The sequence below is a fragment of the Abramis brama genome (genome assembly GCF_963993115.1).
Source record: "Abramis brama genome assembly, chromosome: 6".
NCBI lineage: Eukaryota > Metazoa > Chordata > Actinopteri > Cypriniformes > Leuciscidae > Abramis > Abramis brama.
In genome coordinates, this window is record NC_139968.1 from 6457083 (window position 1) to 6477663 (window position 20581).

General features: G+C 39.2%; 1 protein-coding gene across 2 annotated transcripts; it reads right to left on the reverse strand.

The window, feature by feature from the left end:
• Positions 1–275: 275 nt before the first annotated feature.
• On the reverse strand, positions 276–16295 carry LOC311084168 (NACHT, LRR and PYD domains-containing protein 3-like). Of its 2 annotated transcripts, none has more exons than XM_084116073.1 (6): positions 16252–16295; positions 9935–11836; positions 8360–8533; positions 7841–8011; positions 1704–1750; positions 276–1627 (listed from the first exon to the last, which is right to left on the reverse strand). In XM_084116073.1, the coding sequence occupies exons 2-6, from the start codon at positions 11767–11769 to the stop codon at positions 1074–1076; spliced, it is 2781 nt and encodes a 926-aa protein (XP_083972199.1). In that variant the 5' UTR covers positions 11770–11836; positions 16252–16295; the 3' UTR covers positions 276–1073. The 2 variants fall into 2 exon arrangements, with proteins under 2 accessions (XP_083972199.1, XP_083972200.1); XM_084116074.1 differs by lacking the exon at positions 16252–16295 and adding an exon at positions 15617–15716.
• Between the last annotated feature and the right edge of the window lie 4286 nt (positions 16296–20581).

The window sequence follows — 20581 nt, forward strand, 5'->3', positions numbered from 1 at the left end:
ACATTCCCCATGGCACTGATCCAGGCGCAGTGTCTCGTTCCCCTTCTCAGGAACCGATGGTTGCAGCCGTAACCTGAGAGGGTCTGTTATCAAGATTAGTTTTTACACCTTTGAGTCCTAGCTAAGGTAAAATCATTTCTCTCTTTTAAGGACTTTGAAAGGGTGATCCATGCTTTTATTTTGACAAGGCTTGACTATTGTAATTCCCTTTATATGGATATTAACCAAGCCTGCCTTGGTACAAAAATTAAAATCCAAGCACAGCGAGACAAAAGTAAACTCAAAACCAGTTTTATTGGCTACAATACTTTTGCTAAAATAAAATAAAAAGTGTTATAAAATAAATGGTTGCAATACAGCAATATCAGCTTAGCTTCAGTACTGATGGGGTAACATTTTAAATAAAAGCAGAATCTATTCGGATCTATCAATTAAATAATCTTTACATTTTTTAAGTATAAGGATTCCAAGAGTGATGTAAATACAAGAGAAAATGCTATTTTAACATTTTTATATATAGGTAAATCTCCTCTATTCTAATACATTATCTTCTACTTTAAACAGTTATGTAACCACCCAGTTTCAGCACTGTTATCAACAATACATCAACACCTATAAAATAACAAGAGTAAAATACACACAGTAAGCAAAGAATTACAGTTAATTGTTCAAGGTAAATACATATACTTGTAGATGGAAATGCTTAATAAAACAGGGTTTTTTGTTTTGGATTTCTAATGTCATTAGACATTGAGCATATGCGTAACTTAGATAACAATAGGCAGAAAATAAAATACAGAACACAAAAGTACAAGTACAAAACTTGCAGGAAAAATGCCATAGCCTACACCCAACAAAATAGTGTACTCAAACTCAAGCTAATATACAACCAAGCTTAGCCTAGTGAGCTGATCTCATGACATATGAAGCAGATTAATCTTTGTTCAAGTCCTGGCTCACGAGGTCCTTTCCGGACCCCATTCCCACTCTTTCCTGTAATGTCCTGTCACCTTCCCAATTTCAACGCTCCACTAAAGTATAATACAACTGTCTAAAGTGAATTGTTTTATAGGTTATTCCTTGCTTGAAATCTTTCCAGCAGTTTGACACAGAGACACTGAGGCTCTAGGATAAAGCCTAAATCCAGCATATAGAGGTTCAGTGAATGTGGTGTTGAATGTGTATAAGTGTGTGAGTGTGTGTGTGTCAGAGACGCTGTAGAAGGACAGAGTGCCGGCCGGCCAGTCTAGATACGCTCCTACTCTTTTAGATTGAGATGGGACAGATACATCAGTATTCTTATTATCATGCCAGGCAGTGCAAACCTTCCCACTGTTAATCCAGAAAAGACACCAGGAATGTTCATTGAGTCCAAAAAGACAATCAATCCCTTCTTTTCTACTGACCTTTTTGTATGTCACTGCTACATGACCATTACCATTGAATTCAGTTTCCCAGTAACAGCGTCCAGTCAGACTCTCTTTACACATAACCTGTTCATAGTGCTCAAATCTCTCAGGATGTTCAGGATATGATTGATGCTCTTTCACATGTGTTACCATTCTGTTCTCAGTCATTAAGAGGCTAGTGTGTGTTGTGTTTGGATCCAGTGTGAGATCACAAAAATCTGAACAGAAAAAGAAACGTAATCGTGACAAACCATGTAAGTTTAACAAATGAACAAAAGCTAAGAACGGACTTACATTTTTGCAGTCCTGGTGTTATTCTGAAGGCTTCATTATAGTCCACACTGAAAAGAAAACAAAAACAAAACACAAGCACTTGTAACTGTCTCTCAACATAAATTCTCATAATTTAAATGTACAATATGTAACTTTTGACCCTCGAGTGGTAAAAAAAAAATCAATCAATCAATCAATCAAATTTTGTTTGTAGAGCGCCTTACAACAGCCAGAAGGTGCACAAGGCGCTTTCCAGTAAAAACATCAATAGACAATAATATATAAAAACATAAATGTACATAAAAATAGCAGTCGAATCGGAAGCTACGTGTTAAAAGCTTGTCTGGATAGATGTGTTTTCAACTGTGATTTGAAAACACTCAACACGGTGATGCTTCGTAGGTGTGCTTGAAGTGCGTTCCACAGCTTTGGGCCCTGGACGGCAAATGACCGGCCTCCAAACTTTTTATATTTGAACTTGGGAATGACCAGAGAGGTGTGTTCAGAGGAGCGCAGAGTTCTGGCTGGTTGGTAAACCGTTACTAATTCAGTGAGGTAGGCCGGGGCCAGACCATTGATGGCCTTGAACACAAACAGCAGGATCTTATACTCCACCCTAAACCGCACCGGGAGCCAGTGGAGCGAGCGGAGGACTGGGGTGATGTGTGAGCGTTTGTTGCAAAGAAGGCGTGCTGCCGCGTTTTGTACCAGTTAAAGCCGACTGAGGAGTGATTGATTAAGTCAAGTGTAGAGGGCATTGCAGTAGTCTATCCTCGAGCTGATGAAGGCATGAATGGCTTTTTCAAGGTCAGCTCTTGACAAGAATTGTTTTACCTTACTGAGGAGCCTTAGCTGGTAAAAGCTCGCCCTCACAACTGCACTAATCTGTTTGTCATCCTGCAAACTTTTGTCAAAAATAACACCCAGGTTACGCACAGTGGGTGCAAACTGAGGTGTTAGAGGACCAAAACTGAGAGAACTGTTGGGTGAGTCCGGGCTGAACAGGATGTACTCAGTCTTTCCTTCATTCAGATGAAGGAAATTCTGTGAAAGCCACTGTTTGATGTCCTGAAGGCAGTTATGGAGAGGGTCCAGCGCAGAACGATTGCTCAGAATCACAGGAAGGTAGATCTGGAGGTCGTCTGCATAGAAATGAAATTGAACGTTGTGATTGGAGATGAGTTGACCAAGTGGCAGCATATAAAGTGAAAACAGAATAGGACCGAGAATGGATCCTTGAGGCACACCGGATGACAGGGGGGCAGCTGAGGAGGAAAAGTCATTAAGCATTACTGAAAAAGTTCTGTTAGTGAGATATGAAGAGAACCAATTGAGCACTGCACCCTGCAGACCGATAGCATGTTGAAGACGGGAGATGATAATGGCATGATCCACGGTGTCAAATGCAGCGGTCAGGTCCAGTAACACCAAAACCACAGAGCTTTTACTGTCCAGGGCTCCAAGAATGTCATTATTGACCCTCAGTAACGCTGATTCGGTGCTATGTCTAGACCTGAAACCGGACTGAAATTTGTCAGCAATGACGTGCAGTTGGAGGTGAGACTGAAGCTGGGACAAAACAAGCTTCTCCATCAACTTAGACAGAAGTGACAGGTGAGATATTGGGCGGAAGTTGGACAGTATGGAAGGATCAAGGTTGGGTTTCTTGAGCAGCGGTCTGACAATGGAATGTTTGAGAGCAGTGGGAACAGTTCCCAAACTAAGACAGCTGTTTATGAAGGAGACAAGGAAGGGACCTATGGTGTCAATAGCCTCCTTCAAAATCCTGTCAGGAACAGCGTCAAGAGGGCAGGTGGTAGGCTTCAACTCATGGACAGCTTTTTTGAGGTCTGCAAGAGTGACTGCCTCAAAGTTCTCCAGCACACATTGCGCCGCTCGGGAGGACATGGCAACAGCAGGGGCTTGTGTAATGGTTTGCCTAACAGACAAAACCCTGTCCAAAAAGTATTGTTTGAATGCATTGCATGTATTTTCAGATACATCATTCAAAACAACAGACACCGGATTTAGAACAGAATTAATAGTGCTGAACAGGATTCCAGGGCGGTAAATTACTGCACATAAAATAGGACAGGGCAATGTGAGCACAAATGCTTGTAACTCAAAGCTGGAATACCCTCTAGTGGACAGCTGACGGCACTTCAAGGACTGTCTGTGTGTGGTAGCTATCCCCCCGCCCCTACCCGTTTGCCTCGGGGTGTTTAGGTAAAGATAGCCAAAGGGGAGGAGTTCCGAGAAGGCACTGACGTCACCTGGGGGGAGCCAGGTTTCGGTGAGGAAAAACAAATCCAGATTGTGAGAGGAGATGACATCATTGAGGACAAATGTTTTGTTATTGAGCGATCTGGTGTTACAAAGTGCCATGCGGAACATAGTCCGCAAAGTGCAATGTCACACGTGGAATTGGACGGAGATTTCCTTGGACGCAGCTCCGGGTGGATGTTTTTACGCGGCGGGGACACGGAAATGGAACGCCAGTGTCGAAGCCAACCGGCCAAAGCCACCGGTAGCACTCCCGCGATCTTCTAGCACTACCAAGTCCTGATCGATCTCCACTCCTCGGCGACGGAGAATCCAGGTGAGTCCTCAGCCTGACATGTAACCCGCCTCTCCGACCGCGTCTTCTGCGGCGCTTACTGCCTGGTAGCAGACAGACAGGGCGTCTCAGGAAAGGAGGAATTGATGTCAACAGTGGCGGTGGTGGTTTGAAGGACTGGGCATTTAGGAGGCGATTAGTTGTAAAACGTAATTCCAGCAGCGTAGTGCGATCATAAACAAACGACGAGACGGTAGCAAAAACAAATATGAAAAAATTTATGAAAAAACAGAGGAGCAAGTGACATGCCAAACACAGCGGCGCCATCTTCCCTTCCAAGTTCAGATCTATGTAAAAACCCAATAATATGGTTTAGTCAGGACCACCTTTGTCGAATTAATATTTATTATAATGATAATGCAAACCACTAACTGTTAGTGTTGGCTGTATGGTTCTGTTCTGGGCATATTCAGTAATCATGCATGCATAATTACAATTCACAAATTTAACATGAGTTGTTGTAAACAAGGCGAAAATGCATTATAGATGATTGCAATAAAATTTAGTGTATACTGAAGACGAAACAGATATCAGATTAGATTCCAGATTCCAGCCAGGTGGAGTTGGGGATGGAGGGTGGAGTTAGATGTAGCACGCAGCAAGCAGTAGAAGACAGGCTGAATGAATGGGGATTTTAATGAACAGCTGTGATAAGAGTTGAAACTGAATTGGTACATGTCAGAAACAGCTGACTGTCAGCTGATGGAAACATGACTGACATGGTCTGCCTGAACTAACGCAATGTTTGATTTATCCCACTTCTCATAAAACACTCACATGACCAGTTTAGATGGAAAGGATCTCAAGCTGACTAGCTGAAGACTAGCTGACTAGCTGTTGCTATGCCCATTAATAGACACCTTCCTTGAAAATAAATTCCAGCACAGCGCTACAAGAAAAGGCGGACTTACTATTAGGCAAAGGTATAAGACCACCTTGGACCCCCAAAAGCCAAGGGGCCCCTAAAATGTTTTTTTTTTTTTTTTTTTTGTACAAGATGCACATTCATCACTAACGCGCAAGCAGTTGCTGTGGTGTTCGTTACCATGACAATCATCTGTGTGTCCACATTGAATGTGCTACTTGTGTATCCGGCTTGTAGCAAATGAAAATACTAGCATCTGAAGCAATAACTAAATATTGAGTAATAGTATTATATTTTTATTGTTTAAATGATGCTTACTCATTTCAGTGAAGGACCCAAGTAGAGGACGCATGCACAGTTACTTTCCACAAAGGCACTCAGCTCTGACACTGCACATATGTCCTTCATTTTTGGTTGAAATAATCTTTTAAGTGTGTACATTTATAATTTCCTTTTCAATATTTTTTTCAGTTACATTTAAATTTGAATTACAGCCTTGCGTGTCCAGCCTACGGTTATACTGTTAGAACCTGTTTAAACGCGAATACCGTAACTGCACTGGGGTGAAAATTATGATATGGCGATTATGATGTGTAAGCCACACCAAACTGGTTGGACAGTTCCATGAGTGATTTCATCATATAGCCTTACTGTTGCTATTTCAGGGTCTAAAACAAGAAAAAAAGCCATTATAACATGTACATGAAAAAATTAAAAACTATGGGGCACCATCGTGCAGCAGCAAGCATCACAACACAGGACCTCAAGGATGATCCAGGTAATTGTGTGCAATTTTATTTTAGAATTGTATAGGGCCCCATTCCTATATTTTGCCTGGGGCCCCCAAATCACTAAATCCGCCCCGGCTACAACAACAGTTATTAAATGACCCTTCACAATAGATAAGATAATACTTCATAACTAACTACATATGGCAGAGTTACATATGGCAATTTATCTGTTCAATAAAATACCTTACTCGCATGTTAAGTAATAAAAATACCATCTCTGTGTCGCTTTTAAAACATTTAAAGGGCCCCTATTATGCTATTTTAAAGTTTCCTAATGTTGTTGTGGACTCTCCTACAACTTGTTTACATGCATCAAAGGTGAACAAACTGTTTAATTTCTTCATAATATACATTTGTACATCATCACATTTAAGAAAAATGAAACAAAAGCACGCACATCAGTCTCAAAAGGGTGCTCGACTAGAAAACAACAAGTAAAAAATAAAGTATAAAGTCGGCAACACCTAAGCTCCAAAATTATCAAAAATATTTATTTTCAAGACAACTATCTTCATCAGACTAGAGCCTGCGTGCTCGAAACGTCACATACGCTATGCGATAGTTGTCTTGAAAATAAATATTTTTGATAATTTTGGAGCTTAGGTGTTGCCGACTTTATACTTTATTTTTTACATCATCACATTTTCAATGACTTTCAAACGACTCGTCAAATGAATCAATCCCTCTAAATCCCGCCTTTCCGCGATATACTCTGCTCTGATTGGCCAGATAGCTCAGTCTGTTGTGATTGGCATACCATGTATAGCGTGTCGAAAAACAAAATCGCCCATTGCCATAACAACGTCAGCTCTGCTTGTCCTGAGGCTTCCTACACCGTAAACTAAACACAGTAATGAACAATGACGTCGATTTTACCATATCAATGCGAGTGCGAGTCCGATGATGAAACATTGGAAGAACTAGTTTTTGAACCCAAACCTCCATTGCAAGGACGACTCGAGCAGGACGTTACTCAGTGATACACTACTCAGTTTGAGGTACATTATATGAGATGTTGCAACTGTATTTCCTCACCATCAGCATTAACAAGTGCAATTGGCACCAATTGACATCACGTGATAATTGGCTACAGTACATTCAAAAGCACGACAGAATCGATATTCTGAGCACAGCCCTAGCGAGTATCTCTTTAGAGGGAGAAAATTTTATTTAGGGTGACTAAAATAAAACAAGGTGTTTCCTTTATTTTACAAACCACAAAGTGTTGTAAATTAAAGGTAGGGTAGGTCATTTTCGGAGAGGTTAGTAATAGCAAGCTAATTTTAAAATCATAAAATCTCATTAGATGCTCCCTTCAGATCATCAGATCATTCAGTGTTGCCATTGAAACATAAATTCAAGTTACAAACCGCTCAGAGTATAACGTCACTGGTTTCCAAATTACAGTAGTTATGGCGTGAATGCAGCATAAGCTCATTGTTTTGGTTCAGTAGGAACTGTAGAAGGTGGCTGCTGTTTCGGTTGCGGTGCTCGGTGATTGACGTTTGTCTAACTCTGCATGGCGTGAAACATGTTGATGATTTGTGATGTGCACGGAGGTATAGAAATATTTTTGTTGACAGGCAGGTAGGACAATGTATCGTTACATTTTGACCAAATGCAGTAACTGGACGAACATTTTATGGTCCTATGCCTGTACATATAAATACATTTAGTATTAATATTAATATTATTAATAAACTTAGTAATTGCTATCAGGATGTGATGTTGTGTTATGTTCCATGTGATGTTAGTGCTAGTTTTATTTTTATTATTATTATTATTTTGTTTACAAATATGTATTTGTGTAAGTGCAAGTAAAATGAAAAATAACAATTACAAAATTTTAACAACAAATACCATGAAAAATTTCACTCCAACATACTTGAGTTTTTCCAGTGCACAGTTTGGGTCATTGAGTCTCTCGGAAAGCATCTTGACTCCTGAATCCCCTGGGTGATTGTAGCTCAGATCCAGCTCTTTCAGGTGTGAAGCTGAACTCAGAGCTGAAGCCAGATAACAACAGCCGACCTCTGTTATCATACAGCCAGATAATCTACAAAGTAATTGGATTCATGATTGAACATCTGTATTGTTTAAAGCCTATGAATTATGAATATGCCTGTTTAAACACCTTTGAACATAATTTTAAAAGCTTAAATTGTTTAGAATTCATTCTAAAATAATGTATCACTGTCATCATGTTTTTACAAATCAACCCCCCCAAACTATTTCATCTCAAATGTTGAAGAAATGCTATTATAGAAATCCTGTATAGAAATCAAAACATTAATATTCTTGCACCTGAAGAGAACTAATCATCCAAGATCCTTCAACTATCACAGTTATGTTCAAAATCAAATGCAATGATCATTTATAATTTTGTAGTTTTTTTCTTACACACCGCAGTATCTCCAGATTACAGTTTGTACTCTTCAGTGCATCAGAGAGCATCTTCACTCCTGTTTCTTCCAGGTCATTGTTACTCAGATCAAGCTCTCTAAGAGGAGAGTTTGATGACTGTAGAGCTGAGACCACAATTTCATAGCTGTGACCATTAAGATTACTGTCAGCAAGACTGAAAGAGACAAAAACAGAATTTTTAGTAAGTTTAGAGGACAGATTCTTACAAAATCACAAGGGATGACACGTTTCACTCTATAGTTTAAAATATTCCCTAATAGTAAATGTTCAACTAGACCAGCTTGACTTGGTAGCTATTAATCAAACCCGTTAATCAAAATCGTTTTCTTGATGTATTGATTAAAAATCATTAAGATTGTCAAAGCCACGGCTCAGTGGGCCTTATCCATAACCCAAATTTTCCAAAAGGTTTTTTACTCATTACCCAGACCAGTAACTCTGCGTCTTTTTCTACACCAGCCCCAGCGACCTGTGGAAGGTCCTTGAAGGAGGTTCGCTGCTTATATAGAGTGGGTGCTGGTGCAGTGTGGATCTGCATTCACTGCCTGTCTCATGGATGAGGACCCACTCCGGACCCAGGGCCCCACCAGCATTCAGCCATGCCCCCCACAGATTTTATGTCAGAGCCTATCAGAGACTCAGTCCAAGCCCACAATAAAGCTGGATCATTGAAAAAGACAAAGGCCAATGTCCTGGAGCCTGAGGCAATCGTGGAGTCTGACCAGGTGCGTGAGAGCAGAATGGAGTTGAACCCGCCTATACTCCAGCTCCTGAGGGTGTGCTGTGCCAGGTCCCAAAGGAATGGTATGATGAGCTGGATGATATCATTCCTCAAAGTCTTCAATACCCGGTGATCCCATCCAGTCTCTGGTCTCCTTCGTCACTGCTGGTCCCACCCAGCTCCCTCATACCTCCGGCTCCACCTCGGTCAGCCATCACCCTGGTTGCACTACAAACTTCCAGGCCTCTGGCTACGCCTCGTCTCTTCACCTCTTCAGCTCCATCAGGCTCTTTCTTCCCTCGGCTCCACCGTTGTCCTCACTCCCGCTGGCTCCCGTCTCTGCCTTGGTCACGTTATGTCTTGGACATAGATGTCTTTATGTCTAGTCTTTTCCTGCCCCCTTGTTATGGTGTGAGGGAACGCCTTCTATTTATTTCTTCATAAATATCAACTACATTTAATATGACACATGTAATCATTACTGCTGCAGTCAGTCCAACTGAGAATTCATAGGTGCACCCGAAAAGGCTGTCTACTCATAATGTTAACTAATCTGACTGAACTTGAGTGTTTCAACAAAGAGGAATGTGATGACCAGATGTGCGATGCTGATAGAGACATTTCAGACTAAAAGCTATCAGTGTTTCTAAAAGTGTTTCTGCTAACTATTGAAAAATACTTCTGTGAATAAATATTTTGTTATTTTAATTGTAATGCATTTGTAACAGTATTTATCACTCTCCAAAAAAAATTCTTGGTGCATCTCTAGGGTGAATAGTTATATTAAATGCACAATTTAAATGCAATTACATATGATCCAAATAAATTACTTACAGAACTTTTCTAAAGTTGCTCACTGCTGGTATCAGTCTTCTTCTACCATCCTCTGATGTGTTGTATTTCTTCAGATCCAACTCATCCAGCACCTCATCTGACAGCTGAAGCATGCAGGTGATTGCTGAACATTGAGCAGAAGAGAGTTTCTTCTCTGAGTGTTTTTCTGATTTCATAAACTCCTGAATCTCTCTGTACAGAGTCTGATCTTTCATCTCCAGCAGACAGAGAAACAGATTGATAGATCTTTCTGTGGGGAGATTCTTCTCAGCCCTGATTCTGTCTTTAATGTACTGTGAGGTTTTCTTGATGCTCTCTGAACTCTCCTCTGTATGTGTTAGTAGATCCAATAAGAGTCTCTGATTGGACTCCAGTGAGATGCCCAGCAGGAATCGCAGGAAAAGATCCAGGTTTCCATTTTCACGCTGAAGTGCTTCATCTATTGTGTCCCTATGCAGATTATGCACTTGATCCAAATAATGCAACGTGTTATCATTTTTTATTATATAATAGTAAAACACATAAAAAGCAGCCAGAAACTCCTGAAAGCTCAGATGTATGAAGCAGTAAACTTTCCTCTGATGAATCACAGATTCCTCCTTAAAGATCTCAGTGCAAATCCCAGAATACACTGAGGCGTCAGTGACGTCTATGCCGCTCTCAATCAGGTCCTCCTCATAGAACATCACATTGCCCTTCATCAGCTGTTTGAAAGCGAGTTCAGCAAGTTTCAAAATCACTTCTCTGTTGGACTGCAGGAGCTTCTCTGGATCTCTCTCTTCAGACTTCTGATTCCTCATATTGATCTGAATGATCAGAAAATGGATGTACATTTCAGTCAGAGTTTGAGGGATTTCTGCACTCAGATCTTCCAGGAGCTTCTGAAGCACACTGGCTGAGATCCAGCAGAAGACGGGTATGTGGCACATGATGTGGAGGCTTCTTGCTCTTCTGATGTGTGAGATGATTCTGCTGGCTTGATGCTCGTCATTGATTCTCTTCCTGAAATATTCCTCCTTCTGAGGGTCATTGAATCCCTGAATTTCTGTCACACGGTTGATGTATTTTGAGGGGATCTGATTGGCTGCTGCTGGTCTGGAGGTGATCCAGATGAGAGCAGAGGGAAGCAGATCTCCTTTAATGAGGTTTGACATCAACACACCCACTGATGAAGTCTCAGTCACATCAGAAACTTTCTGAGCGTCTGAAAACATCAGTGGAATTCTGTTTTCATCCAGACCATCAAAGATGAACACCAATTTACCCTCCTTATAAATCTTTGAGTCCAGATTATGAAGTTCAGGATGAAAGTCCAGCAGAAGTCTGTGAAGACTGTACTGATGATCTTTAATCAAGTTCAGCTCTCGAAATGGAAGCACAAACATGAAATCTACATCCTGATTGGCTTTTCCCTCGGCCCAGTCCAGAATGAACTTCTGCACAGAGACGGTTTTCCCAATCCCAGCGATGCCTATAGTAAGAACAGTCTTGATTTTGTCTTTCTCCTCACATCCTGGTTCAGGTGAGGCTTTAAAGATGTCATTGCAGTAGATTGGAGTGTCTTGTGAGTGTTGTGTTTTGTTTTTCTCCATCTGAAGCACCTCATGTTCTTCATTCACTCCTTCACTCTCTCCCTCTATGATGTACAGCTGTGTGTAGATGCTGTTCAGGAGGGTTTGATTCTCCTTTAGTTTGATTCCCTCAAATAAGCTCTCATACTTGTTCTTCATGAACGTTTTGTGCTGGTCTTTCACTTTCTGAAAAACATCATCTACTGGTTGGTAAGAATCCTGATGCAGGTATTCAGTCTCCACGATCTGTTTCGCTGATTCCATGTTTTGCTTCTTGTTGTGAGTCAGATGGTATTTCACAGAAGGGATTGGCTCATATATCTCCCCACTACTGAAAAATAAAAATAAATAAAATAAATGTTGGAAATCATCTTAAAAGTTTATACAACAAATGCAATACATGTATGTCTGGATGAGAACAAAAGTGAAATATATCTCTCAAATACGTTTACTAACTCAGTTTCCAGAAACGTTAGGATTTTTTGTAAAATGCTGTGATTTTTTAATTATCTTAGATTAGAAGATTGTACAGACGTACAAATAAATAAGTCCACAAATCCTTTCACATTATTATTCTTTGCAATCTTGCATTTAGAAATGCTAGTATTCTATAAACTTTTCACCCTTAGTTTGCCTCTGACCAAACTTGTTCTGTGTATTACAGCCATCAAATTAGAAATGTGTTAATATGTACAAAATACAATTATAGTTGGTCAGTCAAATCATTGGAACTATGAATAATATGAATAACATACATGTCAGATAAATAAAGTTTTAACCCTCTGGGTCCTAAGGGTATTTTGGAGCCCTGAAGACGTTTTGACATGCCCTGACATTTGTGCTTTTTTCAGTTGCTTAAAACATATTAATGGCTAAAGTCTGATTACATTGTATTCAGCACAAACAGGGCTATAGTAAAATGTGAGCAAACTTGAGCATAAAAGTTTGTAGTTTTGAGAAAATAAGGTTTGTGCATGGTTTTTAACTAAAATGTTAAGTCACTGAAATAAGGCCATATAACACATAGTAAACATTTGTTCACAAGACTTTTCAGAACTGCATCTTGTAGCCTAGAGTTTTTTGTTCAAAACAATGTGAAAATCATCCTGAGCACTCATTCATACAAAACAATATAATCATTTAACTTTTGATTGAATTGACTGAATTGACTTAATGATTGAATGTATTTTTTTATTTATTCACAAAATCAAGTTAAAAGAAATTTTCTTTACACAAAGACTTTACTTAAAAACTTTAGACCTACACTACCGTTTTAGACCTACACTACTAAGTTTTAGATCTGTATGTTAAAAAAAAAAAAAGAAGTCTCTTCTGCTCACCAAGGCTGCATTTATTTGATCAAAAATACAGCAAAAACAGTGATATTGTGATTTTTTTTTTTTTTACAATTTACAATAAATGTTTTCTATTTAAATATATTTTAAAATGCAGTTTATTCCTGTGATCAAAGCTGAATTTTCAGCATCATTACTCAAGTCTACATTTCTGATTATTATCAGTTGAAAACAGTATTGTAATTTTTTTTGATGAAAGTTCAAAAGAACAACATTTATCTGAAATAGAAAGATTTTGTAACATTATAAATGTCTTCCTCGTTGAATAAAAGTATTAATTTCTTTCAAAAAACAACAACAGCAAAAAAAAACAAAAAAAAAACGAATCTCATACTGACCCCAAACTTCTGACCAGTAGTGAATAATGTTACAAGATTTCTATTTCAGATAAATGCTGTTCTTTTGAACTTTCTATTCATCAAAGAATCCTGAAAAAAAAAAAAATGGTACACAGCTGTTTTCAACATTCATAATAATCATTAATGTTTCTTGAGCATCAAATGAGCATATTAGAATGATTTCTGAAGGATCATGTGACACTGAAGACTGGAGTAATGATTAACATCACAGGAATAAATTGCATTTTAAAAATATATCCAAATAGAAGTCTGGAAATAGTCCAACGAATATAAATAAAAACGTACTCATCCGAAATTGTATCCACGGCTGGATCAAGTCGCTATTTAAAGGCACACTATGCAGTTTCCTTTTTTCTCAAACAGCGTCCCCTAGAGTCCCTAACCGCTTTGGCGTCTAAATGATTTCGAAGCTGTTATATTAAGGTACAAATCTTGCATAGTGTGCCTTTAAAATGCAAACGTTCATCGTCGGAGTCCCGCTCTTCCTAAGGAAAATGCGATCTCTTCGTCACTATCCAGGACGAGCTGAAGAGCTTCTTCACCTGTGTAGCGTGCCATCTTCCAAGCGCGCAGGAAAGTGGATGAAACTGATCATAAAACTTTATGCTTTCTAAGGCATTGTTGGGGGTGATCACTCATATATTGGGAAATATATTTTCTTTCCATAAGGGTAGTCAGCTTACCGATGCACTTTTATCCCTAGAGGGTTCTACTACCAATACTTTTGTTATCCTTTGTTCTGTTCTGTTCTTTTGAATGTCCATTTCAGTTGTTTCTCTCAATGCCTGGGGGTTGTGTGATAATGTAAAGCGCAAAGCATTGTTTTTGTATGCTAAGTCTTTCAAAACTGATTTCTGTTTCTTCCAGGAGTCTCACTCTGTTTCCAATGACACCTCCAATGGGGCAACGAGGTTTGGATGGCTCATGGTTCAGAGCAAAAGTTCAAAATTGAAAATGTTCATGGAGAAGTTTGATTTAATTCATATTTGGAGGGAGAAGTTCCCAAATGCTAAATCTTACAACAGTCACTCAAGACTTTCTCGTTTCGATTATTGGCTTGTGCCATACTCTTTCAAACATTATAATGTTTCAGTTCTTCCTTCTTCCTTAACTGATCACTATACTATTCTTCTTTCTACTCCTCTATCCACAGGACATTCAAATATTGTTCTAGAGCCTCTTATAGGAAAATGAATTCCTCTCTATTTAAAGGGATGGTTCGGAGTAAAATCAACCTAGGGTCCTTTGCACCATGACTCCGAGCCAAACACCCCCCAGAAGCCTTTTTTCCCTTGGTCGAACATTATTAAAGTTAGAGCTTATTTAGAGACATCAGCCGAATGGCTTAGTGCAGGCGCTAATGGATCCAAGGCTGTATCTCGTAAATTACCGCACTAATAATGCCCAGAATAGTACCAAACTTCTACAGTAGTACAAATAGGTTCTGTACTCATAAAACGAGGCATTGGAAAGTTTGTAAGTACATCAGGAGTTTATTTAAATAACACTTGCCTGATGGCTAATGCTACCGCTAACCCGGACGTCGATGTCACCAACGACACCAACACGGGTTGGCTCTAGGTCATGGTGCAAAGGACCCTAGGTTGATTTTACTCCGAACCATCCCTTTAAGTATGATGAATTAAAAAAAAGAATTTCCTTTCTGATTCCATACTATTGGGTGAAAGCTTCTTCTGACAAAATAAAATTGGCCTAAATTGGGAGTTGCTAAAATATGAAGTAGGAATTTGTATTAGACATATTAGTAGCAATTTGGCAAAACAGAGAAGGTATATGAAGAGAAGGAGGTTATATCAAAGATCATAACACTTCAGAGTAAAACTCACGAAGGCTTATCAGAAACTGACCTAACAGAACTTGCAGGGCTCCAATCTAAATTAGACAGTAATTATAAACACAGAGCTGAAGGCTCCTATGTTCGTTCGAGAAGGAAATGGCTAGAACAAGGAGAACAGAGCTCTGCTGATTTCTTTAGAATGGAAAAACACAACTCTGGAAATCATACTATTAGTTTGCTGCAAATGAATGGCATTTTGACATATTTCTAAGGAAATTGCCTCTTTTTGTAGTAATTTCTATTCAAAACTTTATAAATGTAATTATTGTGAGGATTCAGCCTTCCTTTTCTTTCAGTCACTAAAGGAGGTGAAATCAATATGGAAAGATGAGCAGTTCAGTCGATGTTATAGAGATAACAATAGGTGAGTGGACAGCATTCAATTAAAAAACAATCCGTGTAAAAAGGCAAAAACAAATAACTGTTCAGAAGCGGCCAACAACTGACGCCAGCGTCCTCTCAAATGTTACTTTCAGAGGGTTTGCACATTAAAAAACACAAACATCAGTCTTGTGTGTAAAATTAATTTCTTAACCTACCACAAAATACGGACGTGTCAATCCTGTTAGTGAAAGCACTAAAACACTTCTCTTTTCCCTTGTTTTTTACTTCCATTTTCTTACATGGAATCAAGTTACTTGGTCTTTACAGGAAACAGAAACTGCCATCCTCTTCATGAATAATTCATTTGCAGCTTTAAAGATATCATTATTAGATTATATATTATATATTAGATTTATATTAGATAGTTACTGTATTAGATATTTGATATCTTTAAAGATAGCATTTTTAAAATTAATTTTATTACATTTGTTGCTTAAAAGTTATTTACAATGACCTGTCAATTGCTTTGGTAAACTCGAAAAAAACAGTATTTCTCATTATGTTCAGTCCTTCTGTTCATGCGACAAAATGAACAGCCTCTACAAAATTTCATTATATCAAAAATATTTCTGTTCATAGATTTTAAAACATAAAACAAAAGTTTATTCCAGCCGTCTGAGTAAAATGTGATTAAACTAATCCACTTTATCCACTGATGTTTCCACACTTTAGGTTACTTTAGAAAGTTTGCACATTGAACTATCAGAATACAAACATCAGTCTTGAAATCAAAAGCTGAAATACAGTGACAGCCCATTTTTATTTGACATATATAAACTCAATTTCTTACCACAAAATACAGACGTGTGGATTCCTGTCATTGAAAGCTTTGAAATGACATCTCTTGTTCCTCATTTTGTTACTTTCGTTTTGCTCTCGAGTCACTCTGTCTTTACAACTCCGCAAGCCTGCTCGGCAGCAGCTTCTTTCATGTAAACAGGATTAGATTGCATCTTTTTTATTTTATTGCAGTCTTACACACATGATGTACAGTTAGTCTAAGCTGAGCATTAATTTGAACGGTGACAGCTATTATGGGAACAAAGCCTGTACAAATACTAGAAGTCATGAAATAATGGAAACAATTGGGGAATCATGTAGCAAACAGTACATTTCATTTATCTATTATAATTTTGATGTTGTTTTGTTCGCTTGGCCATTTCCTTTTAAAGGTCCAGAACTTTTTTCGTCAGGTGTGTGATAAATATGATATCATTCAATCGCTGCATTTGTTTGTTGAACTAGGAATCTAGGAACTAGGTCTGAAATCGCCCACTAAACCCTCACTCACTATTCCCTATGTTAGTCCACTAATACAGTTCTCTTGAAGGAGTGAATGGAAACGAGTGAGTGAATTCAGACAGCCGTTGGATGTACATCGGCTCTACACTCGTTATTGCGGTGCATTGTGGGATTGATTGAGTGCAATCAATAACGTCCACTGTGGTTTCGGACACCACTACAAATGGCTGTTCCCTCAAATAGTGACCAGTGCCCTATTTGAGGGTATGGGGGGGATTTCAGACTCAGCCCTAGTTTTCTAGTCTGTGCCCGTCTTTTACCATAGTAACCTATCGTGTCCACCTGTCCATTGTTAACTTACTTCCTGTGTATATATACCCCGTCTAATTCTTGGATTTTGACATTCTCCTTCGTTTGATTGAACCACATGGAGTGGGTACTGGTGCAGCGTACTGGTGCTTCTCATTTCTTATGTGTGCTCCTCGCTTCCTTCCCTCAGGGAAAGAAAATGAGGATGGAGAAATCAAACGAAAGCTTATTTGTGTATTGGAATATTCTTGATCACTTTATTCTTGATCACTTGAGTTTGGTTATATAATTAATAAATAATAATATTAAAGTAAGATGCCCTGTTGATATATGTGAGATATATGGTTTATTTAAACAGCAAAGTAAAGCATAAATTTTAATTATTGTGACAGATGTGAAGGGGGAGGAGAATTCATATGTGCGTCAGGTTTCTCGTCAAGAAAGACTTCTGCATAGTATACACTACACCTGTGCATCCTCGCTCATCGTTACTCCTCGTTCCTCCCTCCTCGTTCCTCGCTCCTCCCTCCTCGCTCCTCCCTCCTCGTTCCTCGCTCCTCGTTCCTCGCTCCTCGTTCCTCGCCTCCTCGTTCCTCACTCCTCGCCTCCTCGTTCCTCGTTCCTCGCTCCTCGTTCCTCGCTTCCTCGTTCCTCACTCCTCGCCTCCTCGCTCCTCGTTCCTAGTTCCTCGCCTCCTCGTTCCTCACTCCTCGTTCCTCACTCCTCGTCTCCTCGTTCCTCGCCTCCTCATTCCTCACTCCTCGCCTCCTTGTTCCTCACTCCTCGTTCCTCGCTCCTCGTTCCTCGCTCCTCGCCTCCTCACTCCTCGCCTCCTCGTTCCTCACTCCTCGCCTCCTCATTCCTCACTCCTCGTTCCTCGCCTCCTCGTTCCTCGCCTCCTCGTTCCTCACTCCTCGTTCCTCGCTCCTCGTTCCTCGTTTCTCACTCCTCGTTCCTCGCCTCCTCGCCTCCTCGTTCCTCACTCCTCGTTCCTCGCTCCTCGTTCCTCACTCCTCGCCTCCTCGTTCCTCACTTCTCGCCTCCTCGTTCCTTTTATCCAAATGTGGTCAAAGTGCAAATTTAACAGTCTTAAAATCAACATAAAGTTTTTGCTTTGCTTCTATCAAAATGGCGGATCTCTAATCCTCTCCATGTTGAACAGGTGTTACCTCAATAATTAGGGATAGTTCACAAAAATCAAAATTTATGTTATCATTTAGTACATAAAGTCCATCAGTACTGGGGCGCAGAACCGGTAAGTATCCTCATAAACGCAGTCGGTTATGTCTTAAGTGAATGTAAAGAGTTGAGAAAGAAATCGGATGTGTATCATTATATTGGGTCCACGCATTCGGTCTTAAAGTGACAGCAGTCATTAATGTCCATCAAACAACAAAACACAGCTTTAACAAAGATGAATCTGTATTTCAATTATACAGTGAACACTATAGTGTTCCCCCCACCAAATTTTTTTTCTTGCTGATCAAAAAAATTATATGTTAAGAGTATGTTCACACTGTAGTTCGGTTCTCTTGGTTTTTTTGATCCGGACCAAAAAAGAAAATGATACATTCAGTCCTGGATCGCTTATTATTCACACTGTCATTTTGAGAACAAACCTAAAGATCCAAAACAAAAAAAGGCTTTTACATATTTTTTACGACAGAACTTGTCGATCATCTTCTAAAGCAATGCAGTGTTCAGGACTAAACGCGCTCGTTGTGTGTGTGTACACACATGATGGTATTCTGACCAGCTGGGAACTCGTGAAGAGCTTATAAAATGTGTAAAGGAGTCAAAACAGCGGCAGGAATCCCTCCGTCACACACAGAAATTATAAGATCTTCTGTGAGGAGACGCAGTTCTTATCCTGTACTGAACTGTGATGGGCAACATCGCGACTATGACGAGAAAAAACAGGTTTGCGTGAGCATTCGGTCCTTTTTAGAGTCGCATCTTGTGACATCATGTCCTGTTTTTGGTTTGTTTAGATGTCTTTGGTCCGAGTTGCGTTCATATTTCAGTCGAACCGCACCAGAGTTCGTTTGTATGGAAGCTTGTTTTCCGCCACAGAATAAAACATTTTAAAAGATATTGCGACTTTTTTATCTCACAATTGCGAGTTTACATCTCGCAATTCTGAGAATTTTCTCAGAATTGCGAGATATAAAGTCAGAATTGCGTGAAATAAAGTCGCAATTGCGTGTTATAAAGTCAGAATTGCGAGATATAAAGTCAGAATTGCGTGAAATAAAGTCAGAATTGCGTGTTATAAAGTCAGAATTGCGTGTTATGAAGTCAGAACTGCGAGATATAAAGTCGCAATTGCGTCTTATAAAGTCAGAATTCTGACTTTTTTTCAATTCTGACTTTATTATAAAGTATGTTAACACATAATTGCGAGTTTATATCTCGCAATTCTGACATCTTTTCTCAGAATTGTGAGATATAAACTCACAATTGTGAGATATAAAGTCCAATTCTAAGGGGAAAAAAAGACGGACTTTTTTTTTTTTTTACCTCAGAATAGTTTATCTCACAATTCTGACTTTATAACACGCAATTGCGACTTTATATCATGCAATTCTGACTTTATATCTCCCAATTGCGTGTTATAAAGTCAGAATTGCGAGATATAAAGTCAGAATTGCGTGACATAAAGTCGCAATTGCGAGAAAAAAAGTCAGAATTCTGACTTTATAAGACGCAATTGCGACTTTATTTCACACAATTCTGACTTTATATCTCGCAATTCTGGCTTTATAACACGGAATTCTGACTTTATATCTCGCAGTTCTGAGAAATAAAGTCAGAATTGCGAGATGTAAACTCGTAATTGTGAGATAAAAAGTCGCAATTATCTTTTAAAATGTTTTATTCTGTGGCGGAAACAAGCTTCCATACGTTTGTAAGCGGAGTGAGTCTCATCTTTTTAGCGTCTCGCTCCGCTTGTTTGGTGCTCCAGGGTTCAGATGGCAGTGTTCACTTATTCAGATGAACCGCACTAACAGAGCAATCGCTCCGGGGTTCGTTTTAATCCAACCAAACATGCCAAGAATCCACTAACAGTCTGTGTTTGTTGAAGAATGAAGCATGACTGCCCCCTACTGATCATGTCTTGCTTGTGCCGCAGAATGAAGATTGAAATGAGTGATAATTTTCACATCATTTCCAAATCCAGAACCACTGATGCAAACAGTCAGTGTGAGGGTCAAAGCCCTGGAGATCAGGAGAGACGGATTGGTCAGTGTGACAGACAGACAGGCCAGAGAAATTCACTTTCCCATATTTTTCCATGGACTGTCTATATCCCTTACAGGTTTGTTTACATGCAAAAAAAAAAAAAAAAAAACCCGGAAAAATTTAAATCATGAAAATAAATATGGTTTCTATCCTGACTAGTGTCGATTACACCTGCTGTGAAGCCAAAACTCCTCAAAGCACAACATCATTAACAGACACAGCAAAACCAAAAAATAAAAATAAAAATAAAATAAAAAATCTAACTTTGTTGAGAATGAGGAAACATGAGGAGGATCTAGACTTACCTGAAGTAAGAATATGATAAA